General features: G+C 52.2%; 1 protein-coding gene across 1 annotated transcript in view; it reads left to right on the top strand.

Moving 5' to 3' along the window:
• Positions 1 to 16437, top strand: part of LOC122367445 (PAS domain-containing serine/threonine-protein kinase-like) — a 45865-nt gene extending 29428 nt beyond the window's left edge. Inside the window, exons 8-20 of the mRNA XM_043340517.1 lie at positions 1144 to 1293; positions 2263 to 2388; positions 2677 to 2793; positions 3001 to 3346; positions 3609 to 3757; positions 4036 to 4206; positions 4578 to 4700; positions 5084 to 5221; positions 5497 to 5696; positions 7997 to 8130; positions 11534 to 11671; positions 11996 to 12160; positions 15709 to 16437. Of these exons, the coding sequence (XP_043196452.1) occupies positions 1144 to 1293; positions 2263 to 2388; positions 2677 to 2793; positions 3001 to 3346; positions 3609 to 3757; positions 4036 to 4206; positions 4578 to 4700; positions 5084 to 5221; positions 5497 to 5696; positions 7997 to 8130; positions 11534 to 11671; positions 11996 to 12160; positions 15709 to 15785 (2034 nt within the window). The 3' untranslated portion in view covers positions 15786 to 16437. The remainder of the gene's footprint in view (positions 1 to 1143; positions 1294 to 2262; positions 2389 to 2676; positions 2794 to 3000; positions 3347 to 3608; positions 3758 to 4035; positions 4207 to 4577; positions 4701 to 5083; positions 5222 to 5496; positions 5697 to 7996; positions 8131 to 11533; positions 11672 to 11995; positions 12161 to 15708) is intronic.
• Positions 16438 to 17302: the final 865 nt, after the last annotated feature.

The following is a 17302-nucleotide window of genomic DNA, read 5'->3' as shown; positions in this document are numbered from 1 at the left end:
AGGCAGCTGGCTTTGTGGTTGGGTGAGACATCTTCGAAGCTATTTCATCCGTCAAACCTGCAGAACAACGCGTTGGGGGCTGCTGATGCGTCCGATGTCCCGCCCGTCCCAACCTTCAAACATCCGGCAAAGGAACACACATCAGCGTGTTATGAGCGCCCGGATGTGTCAGAATTGCATGTAGTGACCAACATGGCCACCAAAAATAAAGTATACAACTAGTGGAACATCCTTCCAGACGAGTCTCTTTATCTAATCCATCAATGCACCAAAAGGGGCAAAATGATCGAGCGCACTTTTGTGCCCGACGCAAAGAAACTCTTCTTCATGATTGATAAAGTCCTTCCTCTCACGGCCAAAAAGACGCAAAACTGGTGCTTTGAGAACCCGTTCTTCTTCTTGGCATATAATGGTCAATCTGGGAATAGCCCAGACCTCAATTTGATCAAAAATATCCAGGCGACCCTTCAGGAGAGCGTCTAAGAGCTGCTAGTAGCCACCAACATCGATTGCCTCACCAGACAGCTCCAGGAGGCGTGGACTAAGCTTTGGCCAACAGTGCTTGACATGCTCATGTCAATTATGCCTGAACGCCTGTGTCAGTGTATCGCACATAAATAGGAATATATGAAAAGATGAAATTTTCATGTCACCGCCGCTTTTTCCATTGCTATAAGACGAAAAAGTATGTTCGCGTAATTACTTTCCACCCTGTACAGCGTGAGAAACAACGCTAACTGAAAGGCGTTAAAACAAAGGATTGTCCGGGCTTCAGATTAGCTGTAACCACTAACCAGTTTGGCCCTGTTTCAGATGGCATGTAACCAGTTTGGCCGTGTTTCAGAAGACGTGTGGCCAGTTATGTCGTGTTTTAGATGACGAGTGACCATTTGTGTCGTGTTTCAGATGGCATATAACCAATGGTTCAGATGTCCGTGGTTCAGATGACCTGTAACTATTTCGTCCGTATTTCCGATGGCGTATGACCAGTTCAGTTGGGTTGTGTTTCAGATGGCGTGTGATCAATTCATTTTGCCGTGTTTCAGATGACGTATGGCCAGTTCATCCGTGTTTCAGATGACGTGTGATCATTTCGTTTTGCCGTGTTTCAGATGACTTATGGCCATTTCGTCCGTGTTTCAGATGACGTGTGACCAGTTCGGCCGTCTGAAGGAGGTTTCCGGCAGTGTGACGGACCTGTTCAGCCAGGACGCCGATGACTTCCTGGGTCTGAAGGTGGCCAACTTTCTGCCGGCGCTACGGCTGCCGACAGACCTCGACTCCATCCCCTCGGTAAGGCCTTCTATAGAGCCTTGGTAAGGACGACGGCGCCCCCGGTGGAGACACACACAGCAAGAGATGCCTCTCCAGAGGTCTGCCTCCAGGGGCAGTGAATAAATAAATGACCTCGCCTTCGACGAGCCCCTAAATCCCAACACACAAATTACACGCAAGTGTAGGCCTGTTAGCTGGCGTCATGCAACATACATGCTTAGCCCTTTGCCGTTCAATCAGTTATCATTATCAAGGGCTGTGGGGCTGAAAAGGCTCGTGGTTGTTGCTGCGTCGGACAGAGAAAACTTCCCTCGGGAGTCACCGATCGCTTTGTCGCTGATATCAGCATGTCACGACGTAGTGGCGAGCTACGTTAGCACCGTCTCGACTGCATTCTCTTTTACGGCGGCGCTGATATTGGTGTCAGGGCGCGTATGTACACTATACATATGCACTGTTCGACGTTATTCGATGCACGTTTCCAGGTATTGTGGTGCTCCTGTATACCTGACCGACTGGCTCTATAGCTTGGTAACTGGGTGAGCGCGTGGCCGGTACCCGTTGTGGCTTATAGGCCGCGTCTCAGTAGGTCAATCGATGTTGGATGCCTGGAATTGGCGAGGTCGGTCTACAAGCCCGGCGGGGGCTCCCCTGCTCGAGCTCACTTGACAGGGTGTCTGCGCTGTAGTGAGCACCAGTGGCTCGTGCCTGCCAGTGATACGCTGGACAGACTGATCCCCAGCAGAGTTCCCGTTTGCGTCTCGTCACGGTTGCTTGATTTGGCGGGAGGTTTGCACGGACTGTCGAGGCACTACAGCGTTCTGCGGTGTGTATCGTCTCTCGGATGTGCCTTTGTGTGCAGTTGTGCACACTAAGTTAGGGAGCATCCCGTTGCATTACGATGCGTATTTGTTGCATTGCCACCGCTGTGTCGCTGATTCCCTTGCCGGTGCCCCTGTCTGACTTCGTCCCCTCGCCGGCCGCCAGGAGCTCAGCGTGCAGGAGGTGACGGCCAAACGGTCGGACGGCTCCAGTTTCCCCGTCAGTGTGCGACTGACGGGCGTCCCGGCCTCGGCCGCCACGCCTGTACCTACCATCTGCCTGCGCGTCCACGTGAGTCGTACACACAGGAAACGTCTTGCTAACAGTGAAATAAACACGGTCCTAAAACTATTGCGAAAATTGGTCATTGTAAAGCATCAACGTCGTTCACGGTGCAATCAATTGCATATGGTTGTTTGATTGGTCTGGAATGTCCAGTATATACTCGTAACTCAGCAGTCAGCACACATTGTGTGTCCCGAATCGTATCGTTCCAGTAGCAGCTCTGGACATCGTCCACCATCGTCCAGTAGCTTTGGTTTGCGACCGATGGCTGAATTCAGCCGCCCTCCCTTTCAGGCGTACACCAGCCTCATGGGCCTGGTGGTGATGGACGAGGACCTGAAGATCAGAAACTACAACCACAACTTCATCTCGCTCACGTTCGGATACGAGAAGGGAGCGCTCATAGATCGGGTAGGCTGTGCGTTTTGACGTGGTGGAATAGAATTTGGATGATATGCTGGTTCTTTCCCTGCTATGCTGGTACCGGTAAACTGACTGATGTCATTATTCGTGTTGAATACGCCCAGTTGCGCCCCACCGGGAAGATCGACATACGTCCCTCTGGCACCCCACTTCGTCTGCAACGTCTCTCTGACGGTCTGCCCACTCCTCCAACAGGACGTGCGCGACCTGATCCCCACGTTCGAGGAGGACATGGAGATGCTGGACTCGGACGAGGACTCGCTCTCGCTGCCGCCCATCTACGAGGACCCGCTGCCGACGCCGGCGGCCGCCATGGCCCGTCTGAGCCTGCGCGAGCGGCCGCCGTCGCCGCCGGCCGGCCGCCAGCCGACGCAGGGCGACGAGACGCGCCCGTCCGAGCCGCCGTCGCCCGGTGCCGGCGGCGGGCCCCCGGCCACGTCGACGCCGGGCCGTCGGCCGCCGGCGGGCCGCCGCCGCCGGCCGCCGCTCACCGACAACACCTACTACGGCGTGGCGCGCCACCGCGACGGCAGCGAGTTCAGTGAGTCGTGGCGCAGGTCTTAGGGCCGTGTACAGCGAGTTCAGTGAGTGCCCTGTGAAAGCAATTAGACTGGTGAGTGCTCATAAACAAATGCTTGGCGCAGGACTTATGTACATTTTAACGTAGGACTTGCTAGACAGCCCCCAGCTTATTGGGTGGTCTTATGATCTCTCACCTTTCATATTATGCATCCCATTGCATTGCCTCTACCCACCTCTTCTGATCATCGCTTTACATCACCTCTCTATTCTTTCTGCCGCAGATATAACGTACGACCTCTGCACAATCGGTCTGGACGACGACTCCATCGTATACTGTTTATGGATCGGCCAGGACCGCGCCGAGCCGCGCGACTCGCTGCTCTCTGCTGGCGACCTGTCGGCCGGCGTGGCGCACTATAGCCTCGGACAGGTGCGGGAACTGATTGCTGGACTAGTGGCGGGGATCTAGCGCGGTGTATGGTCTGATCTCTGCAGTGTGGTGTGGCTCTTCTTTGTTCACACTTCGTTATGTGCTGTATTACCTGTTTCTTTTTTTTTTGCATTACAAGTATTACATTTCCTCATCTTACATCTCCTCTGTATATTTTTTTTATTGTTTTGTATAATTCGTGTACCAGCCGTGTATTAAACTCTGTCCTCTGTAAACTTTAATTTGTGACCCTTGTCCGCCCGCGCCGTGTCCATCAGGTGATCCAGCAGCAGGCGGCGGCGGCCCCCACCGGCCCGGCGGCGGCCGATTCCGATGACACGGAACACTGCCGGGGCGAGTACAGCCGCTACTACACCACTCTCCGGCAGATCGGCATGGGCGCCTTCGGCTTCGTCAAGCTCGGCTACCGGAACGGAGACCGCCTGCTGGTGCGTGCCGTCTGACGGGGCTGAAGGTGGTGCAGGGTGCTGATGCTGACCGGGGCTCAAACTGACATGTCGTTTTTCCGCGCTGGAAAAGAGGTGCACGAGTGTCAAGCGAGCATAATGAAATTGCAGAGCTGTGCAATTGGTCTGATTACACGCTCCGTTGTTTTATGCAGACACTTCGATCAGTGCTGTTTCGTGTTAATCAGTCTTGTATATTATGCCCTTAAAAGTCATCAGTAATTAACTGCCGTCCGCGTGTAGTGACAGTATCCCACTGTCCATTCTGCCCAGCCGTCGTGTAAGTGTCGCTGACTATACGACGTGTACCCCCGCGCCCGGCTGACCGTGTACTGACGCCGATCTGGCCGCAGGTGGTGACAAAGTTTATCCGCAAGGACAAGGTGCACGCCGACCACTGGGTGGACGACCCGTCGCTGGCCAGACGCGTGCCGCTCGAGGTGTCGCTGCTCTCCATGCTGAACCATCCCAACATAGTGAGTCAGTGGGTCACGGTCCTACACCACCTCAGCATAGTGAGTGTGTCACTGCCTATATGACCCCCAGTTATGGGTCCCATTTTGAACCACCCAAAAATAGTAAGTGGGGCTAGGTCGTCACTCGTCACCAACACAGCAGCATGAAATATCCCCCCCCCCCCCGCAGTCAGCAACATAGTGGATGGACCACGACCAGTGAGTGTTATGACTTGTCCCCACAATGCCACTGAGTCCCAGTCCTACACGTCCACTCTCGCTGGCCACCAGTTCTGGGCGCGATGCTGACTGCCACCGCCATGTGTCCGTAGATCCGCGTGCTGGACGTCTATGATAACGCCCAGTACGTTCAGATAGTGATGGAGTGTTCCTTTTGTCCGTAGATCCGCGTGCTGGACGTCTATGATAACGCCCAGTACGTTCAGATGGTGATGGAACGGCACGGCTGTATGGACCTATTTGAGTTCATCGACCGGGACCCGGCCATGGACGAGCCGCTGGCCAGCCACATATTCAGACAGGTGCGTAGAAATCGGGAGAAGAGCCGCGGAATGAGGAGAAACTAATGGGAGAAAGAAACAACATCAATATTTATATTCAATAATGCTGTTTTTTTTTCTTCTGATACCAAAATTGATCTATAGAAGTCGGCACCGATGAACAATAACTGGCTCTACCCATGACGATCTGCTGTACCCATGAATATATTTGATCTGGAGTCTATGCGCCTTGGAAATCCGTTTTGTCGTACTGTCGCTTTTTAGCGATGGTAACCAAATACCGTGTGCTGTTGCAGATCTGCTCGGCGCTCAGCCACCTGCACACGCTGGAGATTCTGCACCGCGACATCAAAGACGAGAACGTCATCATCGACTCGTCGTTTCACGTGAAGCTGATCGACTTCGGCTCGGCGACGTTCGTGACCCGCGGACAGCTGCTGGCCACCTTCTGCGGCACAGTGGAGTACTGCGCGCCGGAGGTGCTCCTCGGGCACAGGTGAGACGCGCTACCCAGCTCCGCCCCGCTCTTACACCGTCCCGTCCACTGCGCGCCGGAGGTGCTCCTGGGGCTCAGGTGAGCCCCGCTGTCCCGGCCCTGCCCGACACCCACTGTCCCCCTGAGACCAGAGGTGCTCCTGGGGCACAGGTGAGCCACTCCGCTGCCCAGCTCCCACCCTCACCAGCTCTGGGTTCCTCGCTGTCCACCAAAGGTGACCCTTGGTCATAAGTGAGGCATGCTGCCCCGCCCCCACCCTGTCCTGCTTGTGACTGTCCAGAAGTGCTCCTGGGGCACAGGCGAGTCACGCTGCCCTCCCCGCTCCAACCCCGTTCCGCCCATGACCGTTTGTTAGAGGTGCGTTTGGGGCCACTGACTGTGCCACTGTCACTGACTGAAATATTCCCTGTCCCGCCCACTGCGCGCCCCGAGTGCTCCCGGGTCGCGTGCGAACCTCCCTGTCCCGCCCTCATTAAACATTTCGTTTCCAACGTTTCATAACAGAATGCTGTTAAACGTATAGGTATTATAATATGCATTGTCGAGTGGTGCGGCATAGTTCTATCGATTCACCGCCTATTCCCCGAAAGTGGAAACATCTGACGACAAAGTTTGATGCTTTTCGTTTTCCTGCATATCTTTCATTTCCTAGGAAGTTAGATAACTTTCTTCTTACTTCTTACTATTTGATCCTTTTACTGCTTGATAGTTTGTGTTTTAAAGGGCGCTCCAGCTGTCAAACAACTGCTTGATAAGATTGTCTCGTATCAAGGATCGCAAGTAGGGCAGTCAATTTGCAAAGCTATCATCCACTAATCCTAGCGGATTCTAGAAGGCAGTGAATGACGTATCCCATAGCTATGGTACATGAAGTTTATTATTGCGCATTGCAGGCGGATGTTGGCCGATGCTCCATACAAAATCCGTTTTTGATGTGTATTTACCTACAGCTCATATCACTGCGATAGGGCTTGTCAACGGCTGTGTACCTTTTGCGTTGGGTGAGGACTTCTCACTGAGGAGCTACGATAAAGGGTATGCAGACATATTCGAAGCTTCCCTTTGTTTTACTGCGCATGACAACATTACCCAATAAACAGATGATAAGAAATTCAAAAATAGTCGTATTATATAACCTTTCAATTTTCATTGGAGATATTAGTATATTAGGGATCCCGAGAGATCCGGGGTAGCTCACACCACAGCGTACACCCTTCTCCCTGAGTGGCATTCGTAGAGTCCTGCATGCACTATGTTGAGTACCACGCCGCGCGGAGACGGGGCCGCTCTCTGATCAGTGCCGGCCAGGCCGGGTCACGGGGCCGGCGCCTGCGTCACACGCTATCTGGACCGTCACTGGGCGCACAGATAGCTGCTCTGTCGAGAGGCCACCCAGAGCGGCGGCCGTGGGACCGGCCCGAGGCATGAGGTGGTGGGCGCCACGGCTGAGAGGGACGCGGACGTTAAACAGTCCAGGGCCCCGTGACGAATCATGGGGTGGAATCGTCCGACTCCTAACTAATCCGAATGTTGATGGCCGTAATGCGAAAAGACAGGGAAATTACTGAGAAGTTGTGCGTTTTGTGACCGCTAGCTATTATGTAACAGTCATGTTTCTAGCGACCTTACGTAAAATGTGCAATGACTTGGCGTATTTGCGTTTAAATGCGGTAGTTATTTTGCTTCGGCGTGTCGATGATGTGGAAATGTCCCATTGGGTACATCACTTATGTAATACCTAGCTATACAAAATGCACCGAACATGTCATCATGCATACCTTGATTACCCAATAAGTGGTTTGTCTAGATACTAATATTCATTACCATAGTTGCTTAGGTTACATTGTAACTACTTGTCATCGCACTGAACCAGTCACTCTGTTCGCGGCACGTGGTGCTGCTTTTAGAGTAGCCCCATATTGGCCCCAGATGACCTTCGATGTTTCTGTTGCTCACATCTGGCTTATCAACATGTAATTTTCAGAATGCAAACACAAACAGGTTTTTGTGTCAATAAACACAAAGCTCTCAAAAACACAATCTGACCTCTGGGGAAGCCGTTCGATAATTCAGCTCCAGAATCGGTAACCTCAGAAGTCAGACTTACGAATCGTGGGAGCGACTTGTACGAGTCCGGACAACGCGACTGATGCGATGATATCCCTAGTTTGTCCGGTGCGTGGTTAGGATCTGTGTTAGCGGGCCAACCGTAACCGTTTTATCTTTCAGGGTATAACGCGTTATGTCGGCTCTTGTTATGCAGTTCTATTACACCTGGTGTTTTGTGCCGCTCGTTTCAGGTACGACGGCTACACGCTGGAGATGTGGTCGCTGGGCGTCACCCTGTTCACCCTGCTGTGCAGAGAGAACCCCTTCCATGACGTGGAGGATACCATATCTGAGCCGCTCCGGCTGCCCGCTCAGATTACCCCCAGTGAGTACCGAGACCGGCCCCGGCGGGTCCAGAAAGGGTTGTGGGGGATAGTGTAGACTCACAGAATAATCACCAATTTAAAGAAAAGGTTTCTTGGATTTCCCTTCATTATGTGAAGCTTTGCTTCAGAGTAAACTTTTTTAATATAAAAGTTCGGTAGTATTCTTTCTATGTCATGAGAATAGCATTAATTTCCACGCTGCGGGAGGGTAAATCGGGTAAATTCCTCCGCTTGGATGCGCCCATGGGACCGGCCCCGTTCGCGCTCCCTCCGAGCGCGTGACCGGTCTGGCAGCAATCGCTGCCACACCGTGTCCCGTGATGCCGCTCTCAAGTGCGGCGGTTATCAGCTGACTCACAGCCGCGAGTCGGGTCGGACCGCACCTCTGCCGCCGGCGGACACCTTACCAAGCCACTACCGCGCGCTTCCTCCCAGAGTCTTAAATAAGACGCGGTCGGTGCTTATGTAAAGATCTCGCGTTAGTTGATCGATCTATTTATCAACATTTTATGTTATAAATTGAACATCTCGTGATGATCACAACTGAAATGCATATTAACCTTAGCTGTGGGAAATTACAGTTTTTATCAAGGCGGCATAGAGGGAGGGCGAATATCAGTATTTATCGTGGGCCATGGCGTGGGCGGGTCACCGAAATTAATGTCTCTGCCTTGATTACTGAAGAGCGTAAACAAAACTAGAGAGTACGTGAGAGTTGAGACTGAGGACATATATTTCGGCCTTCCTCCCTGATCGTTTCTGATTAGTCAAGCACTTAGCATCCATCGGCAGCAGGGCAGCAGGACGACATTGACAGTATTCATGATTGTAAAACTGGGTTAGCGTTATGCAGTCGGCCCTCTTACAATTAATTTTCGTATCCCATGCCCTGTAGACAAGCTATCCACTGACGGACGCGGTCCGATCCGATCCCATCCCCTCCCACTAACCGAGAGATCGTAGCTCGAAGGGGAACTCGTTTTTGCCATTTTAGCCCTCACCTTTTTACTCGTGTACTGATCAGTGTCCCTCGTTTTCGTCTCAAGCCACGCGTCGTGCAATGTCGTTCTTTTAAACGCTTCAACATGCAGTCTTTTGATGCGGATTTACTAGCTGTCGACTGGTCCTGCGTCTTTGCAGCCTCAAACATTTCTGATGCATGGTCTCATTTTATTCGTCTTTTCGCCCCCATTGTTCAGCGTCACGCCCCTGTCCGAACTGTGAAGCTGCGCAACCCCTCCGCTCCCCCCATCTCGGACGACACGCGTCAGCTTCTGGCTGACCGCGCCCGAGCGCTGCGCCTGTGGGGTCGCGGGTCTGATAGATACCGGGAGGCGAACCGTTTGGCCCGCGCTGCCTTCAGAGCGGACAAGCGGCGCCATATCGGACACCGCGTGTCTCAGCAGGAACGTGGGTCTGTCTGGCGCTGCGCGGCTGACATCTTGGGCAGTAAAAAGACAGCGTGCACGATACCACCTACCATCTCCGCCGAACAGATGAACGAATTTTTTGTCCATGTCGGCCCACGCGTTGCCGCCGAGCTCGCCGCGCAGGGTCCGCCCCCCTCACTTCCCCCGCGACTGCCCAGGGTGGGAGCCTGCGCCTTCCGGCTACATCCGATCACGCTCAGCACCCTACATGCCATCATCAGCTCCATGAGCAACTCCCCGTCCCGCGGATCTGACGGACTTTGCATTCGGACCATCAAGCTATCCTTCAACGCCATCAGTCACGTCCTCCTCCATATCGTCAACCTCTCCCTCATCTCCAATATCTTCCCGGAATCCTGGAAGCATTCCCTCGTCCATCCCATCCACAAGTCCGGTGATCCTGCCGATCCTTCCAACTACCGTCCTATTTCTATCATCCCAGTCCTTGCCAAAATAGTGGAGCGGGCAGTTCAGCGCCAACTCTACTACTACCTTTCCTCCAACCATCTCCTCTCCCCAACCCAACATGGCTTCCGTCCGCAGCACTCTACCGAGACCGCCCTCACGTGCGTCACCGACAGCATCCTGTCTGCTACAGATTCTGGCCTTCTCTCCATTCTTTGTCTCATTGACCTTAGCAAGTGTTTCGATGTTATCAGTCATGCTAAATTGCTCGAAAAACTCCAGCTGCTGGGCGTCGACACATCCTGGTTTCAAAATTATCTCTCCGGTCATTCGCAGAGTGTAAGCCTCACTTCCTCTGATGGCCGCGTCAAAATCTCATCTCCTCTACCCATCAACCAGGGCGTTTTTCAAGGTTCTAGCCTCGGCCCTGTCCTCTTCTGTGCGTTTGCCAACGACCTGAGCTTGTACGTCTCCGATGGACTGGTTATCCAGTACGCCGAGGACACCCAGGTCTTGGTTTCCGGCCCTAAATCTGCTCTTCCAGCGCTTGCATCGCGCATGGAAAGCACCCTTTCCTCTCTTGGCAACTACTTCCTTGCGAACGGCTTAAAGGTTAACGTAAACAAATTCGAGCTCATCACTTTTGGTTCTAGACAAAATTTGCGCAACCTCCCGACGATTAAAATCAGATACCAGGACACGTGCCTGACGCCCAGCACTGAGGTCAAAAATCTTGGTGTGGTCTTCGACCAGCACCTTTCATGGGACGCGCATGTGAGGGCTGTCTCGCGTAGATGCTGCGGCATCCTCGCAACACTATCCCACCTCCGCCACTTCCTTCCTCCTGACACCCTTCCCGAGATAGTCACCGCCCTGGCCGTCTCGCACATCCGCTATTGCCTCTCTGTTTACGGCAGCGGCAGCGCTGGCAACCTCGCAACCATCCAGAAGCTGCTCAACTTTGCGGCTCGCGTGATCGCGGGAAAACGAAAGTTTGACCGCGTGTCAGCTGTGCGAGACAGGCTGGGGTGGCTCGACTCGTCTCAACTCTTCCAATACCAATCCCTCTGCCTCCTTGACAAAGTCCTCTCCTCTAGCCAGCCCGAATGCATCGCCCGTCAGGTCTGCCTCAACCGGGACCATCATGGCCATGTCCGGCACACCAGACAGGACGATCTCCTGCACGTGCCACCCATCCGTTCGGAGGCGGGCCGGCGACGGTTTGTATACCGCTCTCCCCACCTCATGAACGATCTGCCCATGTCGGTGCGGAACCAGCGAGGTCCGCGGTTCAGGCGAGCCCTGAAGGCCCACCTACTCTCGAGACGAGACACGTGATGAACGCGTTTTTAATCATGATGCCGTGCAGGTGATGTTTTTTATCCTGAGCTATATGTATATTTTAGGTTGTGTAACATCGTGAGTGTGTATTTTACCCTGCATGTTATGATCCGATTTTATTGACGTGAAGGCCATAATAGCCACTTGTCTTGTGGATGGCTCTTTAATAAACTACTACTCCCCGCGTCCTAACTAACCACTGACGGCGCGCTCGGTCGGTTTCCAGACCTGGCGCACCTGCTCACCGGCCTGCTGGACAAGAGTCCCGACACTCGGCTGCGGCTGGAGGAGGCGTCCCGCCACCCGTGGACTGTGCAGCCCATCGACTTGGCCGACTACAAGTTCGAGGAGGTGGTCACCTGCTGTGAGTTCGATTCTGACATGTGGTTCGCGGTGTTTGTGCGTTCTGGCGATGCAGAGAAGTGACGTGGCTTGGTGGGGTTGTCCGGTTGATGGCTGGTCTGAACTTTCTGATCGTATGTGTTTTGTACCTTAGTTACTCTCCTGAATTACTAGCACGATGGACATTAGTCCAAGTGTGAACACAACTATCCAATATAGGCTCGTTCTTGAAAACTCTTTCTGTCTGGTTGTCGGGAGTTGAAGCCATCTGGTAGTTTGTGGCGATGCTGATCTGTGTCCTGTGTTTCCATCCGCTGATACCTGTGTGTCCGCCCGGTCGTCACAGCTCCTCTGGAGGTCAGTCCGCCCCGGTACCTGTCGACGGCCGGCCTGGACGGCGACCAGCGCAGCAGCGGGGCACTCTCCTTCTCATCGCTGACACACAGCACGCCGCTGGCCAAACACGGCCGCTCCAGCCGGGAGAGGCGAGAGGCGGCTACGCGGAATAGAGGTGAGAGAGGGGAGGAACGGGTGATACAGGAGACGAGAAAGAGTGAGGTGCGGGGCATGACAGAGAGGAGGAAGGGACGGGGATGGGTGTGACGGGAGGAGCCGGGACGGAAATGAGGCAGGTATTGGGACGGGACAGGGGAAGGCAGAGGGACTGGACAGAGGTGAGATGCGAGGTGGAGGAAAGATAATGAGAGTCGGAATTGGAACGGGGATGGGATGAGCCATGGAATGAAAGTGAGGCCAGTACAGGGTCACGGCGAAGAACTGGATGGGACGGTGGTGAGGTAAATGGACGGGATGGAACAATAGAAATAAGATAGGGTTACCCGCGTGCTCCGCAACGCGAAGAAGGGTTATTTGTGACCCGCGGGCATTGGTTTGTTCTGTGTCGATTTGGTTGGTATCCATTTCGTTCGATTGCTTTTTGACGGCCAAGCATTTTGTAATAAAACAAAAAAGATACATCGCATCGAGGTGCCCGTGTCGTATTATCATGCGTTACACTTAAGAATGATTCGAAAACTGGCGTGAAGTCTTTTGAGGGCCATCGATGAATTTCGCTAAAAATGACAATGTAATGGTTTGGAACATTTACATTTTTAAGAGTATTGTTGCTCATCATGCAAAAATAAAGACTGAACCTTGGACAGAATTGAATGCTCTTTCCAACGGTGCCATTTTTAATTGCCAGATATATCAGATCATTGAGCAAAACCTGTGTGATTAATAAAGTGGCACAAAATAGACAAACACCATTTTCTCCCGTGATTTGTACCACCTTGATTTGGATCAATCAGCTTTTCACAATTTTCCCATGAGAGGCGGTACATTTCTCTTGCCAACAGGCGCTGTTCCAACTCGCTCCGTTTAATGGTCACCTAAAAATAAAATCAACTCCAAAATCCGTCAAAAACCGCAATTTTTCAACCAAAGTACCCTCACGGGTGCACGTGGCACTTGCCATCCCCTGCACCGCATATCATTCGATAGCCTGTTCAATTATCTACACAATGCTGTTTTCCCCGTGCCGATCCGGCCCACGGTTACCGAGATATTGCACGGGGATCGGACCCGTGTCGGGCAAATTTAGCCATTTTCGCCCGATTTTGCAAGCCGATTTATACATGTAAAGTCTATGACGCGAATTTGCACTTTTTTAGCACGTGCCACGCGCTCCCTACCAATCCCATCGAGCTGAGACCCCTCAAAGGCACGTCGCGCATCCTTGATCTATAAGTTGTGCAAATTTCACCGGGCTAGGTGCAACGGTCTGGCCTGTAGTCCACGCAAAGCACGACCAAGTCGGGACCTCGGTAACGGACAGACGCACCCTCCTCAAATAGTAATATAGATGTGAATTACCAGTAGTTATTTCTTATTGCGAGTTGCGACCGTCGTTGCAAACACTTTTTGAAGCGTGTACCAAGTGGTGTTTTATCCTTCAGTTCTCAATTAGTTTGGTTCTTTAGCATGACGCTCGCGTTTCATTGGTTGCAAGACTTGTATAACAAGGTAAGATTGCAAAGTCGGAATATTCGAACTCGAATTTGACCGCGATTCTTGGTTTGATGTTATTTCCTTCATATTTTGGCTACTGTTGTTTGCGTTTTTTATGTGTTGTTATTTGTAGCATTTGTATTTTGTATACAAATTTAGTGATTGATTAAGTTTCCGCCAACTGAATTCATTTTGACATAAAGCATAGGTTATTTGAGGGGCGGAAGGTATTCGTTTTTGTGTGTGTGTGTGTGTTTTTTTTTTTTTTTGTTAATGGTTCTTTACTTTTCTGGATGCGTATATAAAACTGCATCCTTGTTATTGGATCCTGAATAATATTTAGACGTGTTAGCCTACATAATTTGTAATAATATAGACGATCTCTAATCATTTAAGGCTTATCAAAATACAAACGAATGCAAAGCACGCAGCCTTTTTAATGAAACGCGGAACGTTAAAAATCTTCGCTGATGCAACTCAGCTGTACCTTACTATGTTTATTTACACCTTCATAGTAACTTGATCCTAGCATGGGTGACATACTTGTTCCTACAACCTGTCCCGATAATGCGCACAGTCGGAAACTGCTGCGGTGCAACACCGTCATTTTCCGTTTGCTCTAAATTCCTGAGATTGTCTTCTACCCTACAATGGTAAGGGGTTTGAGGTGGGAATCCATCGGGTGATCCCCTCTCGACTGTAGCTCGATTTGACTAAAGTATGATATGTTTCTAAGTTATGCAATAGCCAATAAGCTAGTTGCTGGTGTTGCAACCCAGGGCTGATACTGTCAGAACTCAGAATTAAGGTGCCCTGAAATTGAGCTAGCTGATTCACAATCTCCACATAATCAGACTTGTACCGTTCTTTCAAGTAGGCGTCCGAATTCACCAGGGTTTTTGCAATTTCAATAGCTTTTGCCATCTTTTTATCTACATTGATAATTGATACAGCTCACGTTCTTCTTCGATTGAAACAAAGCCGATTTATAGGTAAGCTATATTGTTCTTTTGAGTTCAGCATCAGCGATACGGTCTTGCGTCAGAACCATCTTATCTAGCAAAGTACGGTGCGGGAGGCCTTGGCGCCCCTCCCCCACCCCCTCCTCCGGCAAGACTCGACTATCTACCGGTCCTAAGAGAGCCGACTTGACGGAGGGTCGTATGCGCCTCTCAGATAGTGGAAAATGCGTTAGAAAGCAATCTTAACTGGCAACCCGTGCACTCGGAAATAGGATGTGGCTAGCCCGGTGCATGTGTAGATTCGACGTGGCGCCGCACATCAACAATCCGTTTTTCGCATACCATGATTTCTATCAAATGAGCTGTCAAAAACAAACTAGCTCGTTATCTGTCTTGGTGGTTATGAACTCCTGTTTTTTTTTTTGCGTTTTTTTTTTCTCCTTCAAAAAGTGAGAACAGCGATGCGTCGTGGCTTTTGGCAAAAAGCGTATCGAATATGTTTTCGCAGCAGGGTGTAAGAGGCAGTTCGTAGCAGGTCACCCAAGCTCAGGTAGTTACTTGTATGAATTAGGATTACTGTGGATAATTGGTATTGCCACCAGTAGAGCCGGTAAACACACATTGTGGATGCAGTCCTCGCTGAGGTTGTTTTTCACTGTGCAATGTGGAGTTCAGGGATGAGTTCAGACCGGGCCCGCCAGCGGTGTGTTATTGAATTGACCTTTTGAAATGATAAGATAGCTCAGTTCCTGGCAATACATGTATGCTTGAACTTGCTACTGAACTGAAAATGGTAGTAAAAGGGATAATTACTGGACTGATTGGGATCCTGTTACCGGACTGGCACTTTGAACTGTTGGAAAGCCAACCTACCGGACACAGGAAAGACATTGTGGGACAGTGTTGGTGATTGGGCCGTGTTACTAGACTCTGTTGAACTGTTCTAATTGAACAGCTTCCACTGGCTGCGACTGTATAGGACTGTGTGTGCCTGTTTGTCGGACTCTGTGTGTGTTTGTTAGCGTCTGACTGACTGTGTCGGTCTGTCTGTCTGTGTCTGATTATCTGTCTGTCTGTGCGCTCCCAGTTCGGTCGGACGAGACGGCGCTCGGCTGCGCGGCCGCCAACGGCCAGGACCCGCTGCACCAGTCGCTGCACCAGTAGTGCCCCGCCCCGCCCGTCTGAACTGAGTGCCGCCGGCCCAGCCGGCCTGTCCTCTGAGCTGCCCGCCACTCAGTGCTCTGCTCCCGTGGTGCGGCTCGTACAGCGCCGTGCGCTCTACGTGAACTGGGTTCAATGGAGTCCGTCAGTTCGGTGAGCCCCCGGCAGAGTGTCGTGGTCAGCCTCTGCTGGCTAACCAGTAGTGACACCCACCGTCGGATCGTGTCCGCCTCCGCCCAAGTGAAGACTAGCCCAGACCAGAATACTCTAGCCCAGTGTCGAGTCCCGGCAGCAGCCCGGACTCGCGTGCTGCCTCTGACTGCCTGTGTGTGCGTGTGTGTGTGTGGCTCCGCTGGCTCGGCAGCGGGGCCAGCTGGCTGTGAAGGGAATACCGGTGGTTAGCGACATATCAGCCTCTCACCCACATCACTCACATCACCGCCACCGTCACCGGAGCCCATCACGCGTCACTTTGTGCCACGTCAGCTGACGGCGCGGCCGCAGCGAACGTAACTCGTCATCGGTTCTCAGCCCTAACGGGCCGGCCAGTCAGCCCTGTAGCGTTGAAGTGTATGCGACTTTGTGTGTATGCGCGACGCGATTTTGTGTCAGTTATTTTACCACGTATTTTAATAAACAAACGTGCTCGTATCAAGTCTTGTTTTGGCAAATGGCTTTGTGGTCGACGCTCCGGTAAACTCTAATTTCAGTTCGTGTTTCGTCTGGTCCAGAAAATGTCTGACACATTACTATACACACTGTAGCGTTGTTCTCTAGGCTAGCTGCTCTGGTCTTCTTGACCAACGTGGAGTACTTCCATCATTACTCTGTGGTCTGCCGGATCGGGTGGCCCCTCCGATGCGTGTTTGGTAGTGTCGGTCCCACCACTATCAGCAGTCCGCTGCGCTTATCACGTCAATAGATCTGACAAAAAGTCCGCCGATAGAGACCGTCCCTGGCGGTGGGACCACGGTGGGCGATGGGAGGAGATAACTCAGCGGACAATACCTACCACCTCAGATAAGGCCGTATGTCCCGTGGCATGGAGTGCGACTCTGGTGTTACGAAATGCGTGACAGACGTATATCGCACACATGACCCGGAATGCACGGAATGTAACATCAACTGTTTTTGTCAATTTAGTGATAATGATCCTGGTTTCTGACAGAATGTCGGAAACCTTCACAAAAAAACGTAACAGCGGCAGGTCTGTCAGACAGACATGACCTGTCCCACCCAGACCTCCCGCTCCCTCCGCTTCGAACAAGGTGTCCGAGGTATCCCAAACGGGCCGGCCCGGCCAAGGCTATCGGCGACTCGAAGTCGAGACCGTGACGGCGCAGCTTTGACCTGTCGGCTGAGCTCGTGACACGGATGGACAATCTAATCGGCGGCGTGTGGCGCAGAGAGGGTCCATCGCGGTCAGGGTCCGTGCCCGCCAGCGGCGCCGCCAGACGACAAATGATGGGAGGGATGCGCGAGGGAATTACTGCGTACATTTGGTCATTCAAATAGCACAA

Source organism: Amphibalanus amphitrite, unplaced genomic scaffold (assembly GCF_019059575.1).
Source record: "Amphibalanus amphitrite isolate SeventyFive unplaced genomic scaffold, NRLGWU_Aamphi_draft 000870F_arrow, whole genome shotgun sequence".
Lineage (NCBI taxonomy): Eukaryota > Metazoa > Arthropoda > Thecostraca > Balanomorpha > Balanidae > Amphibalanus > Amphibalanus amphitrite.
The sequence above is the reverse complement of the archived record's forward strand: the minus strand, read 5'-3'. Positions and strand labels throughout refer to the sequence as shown.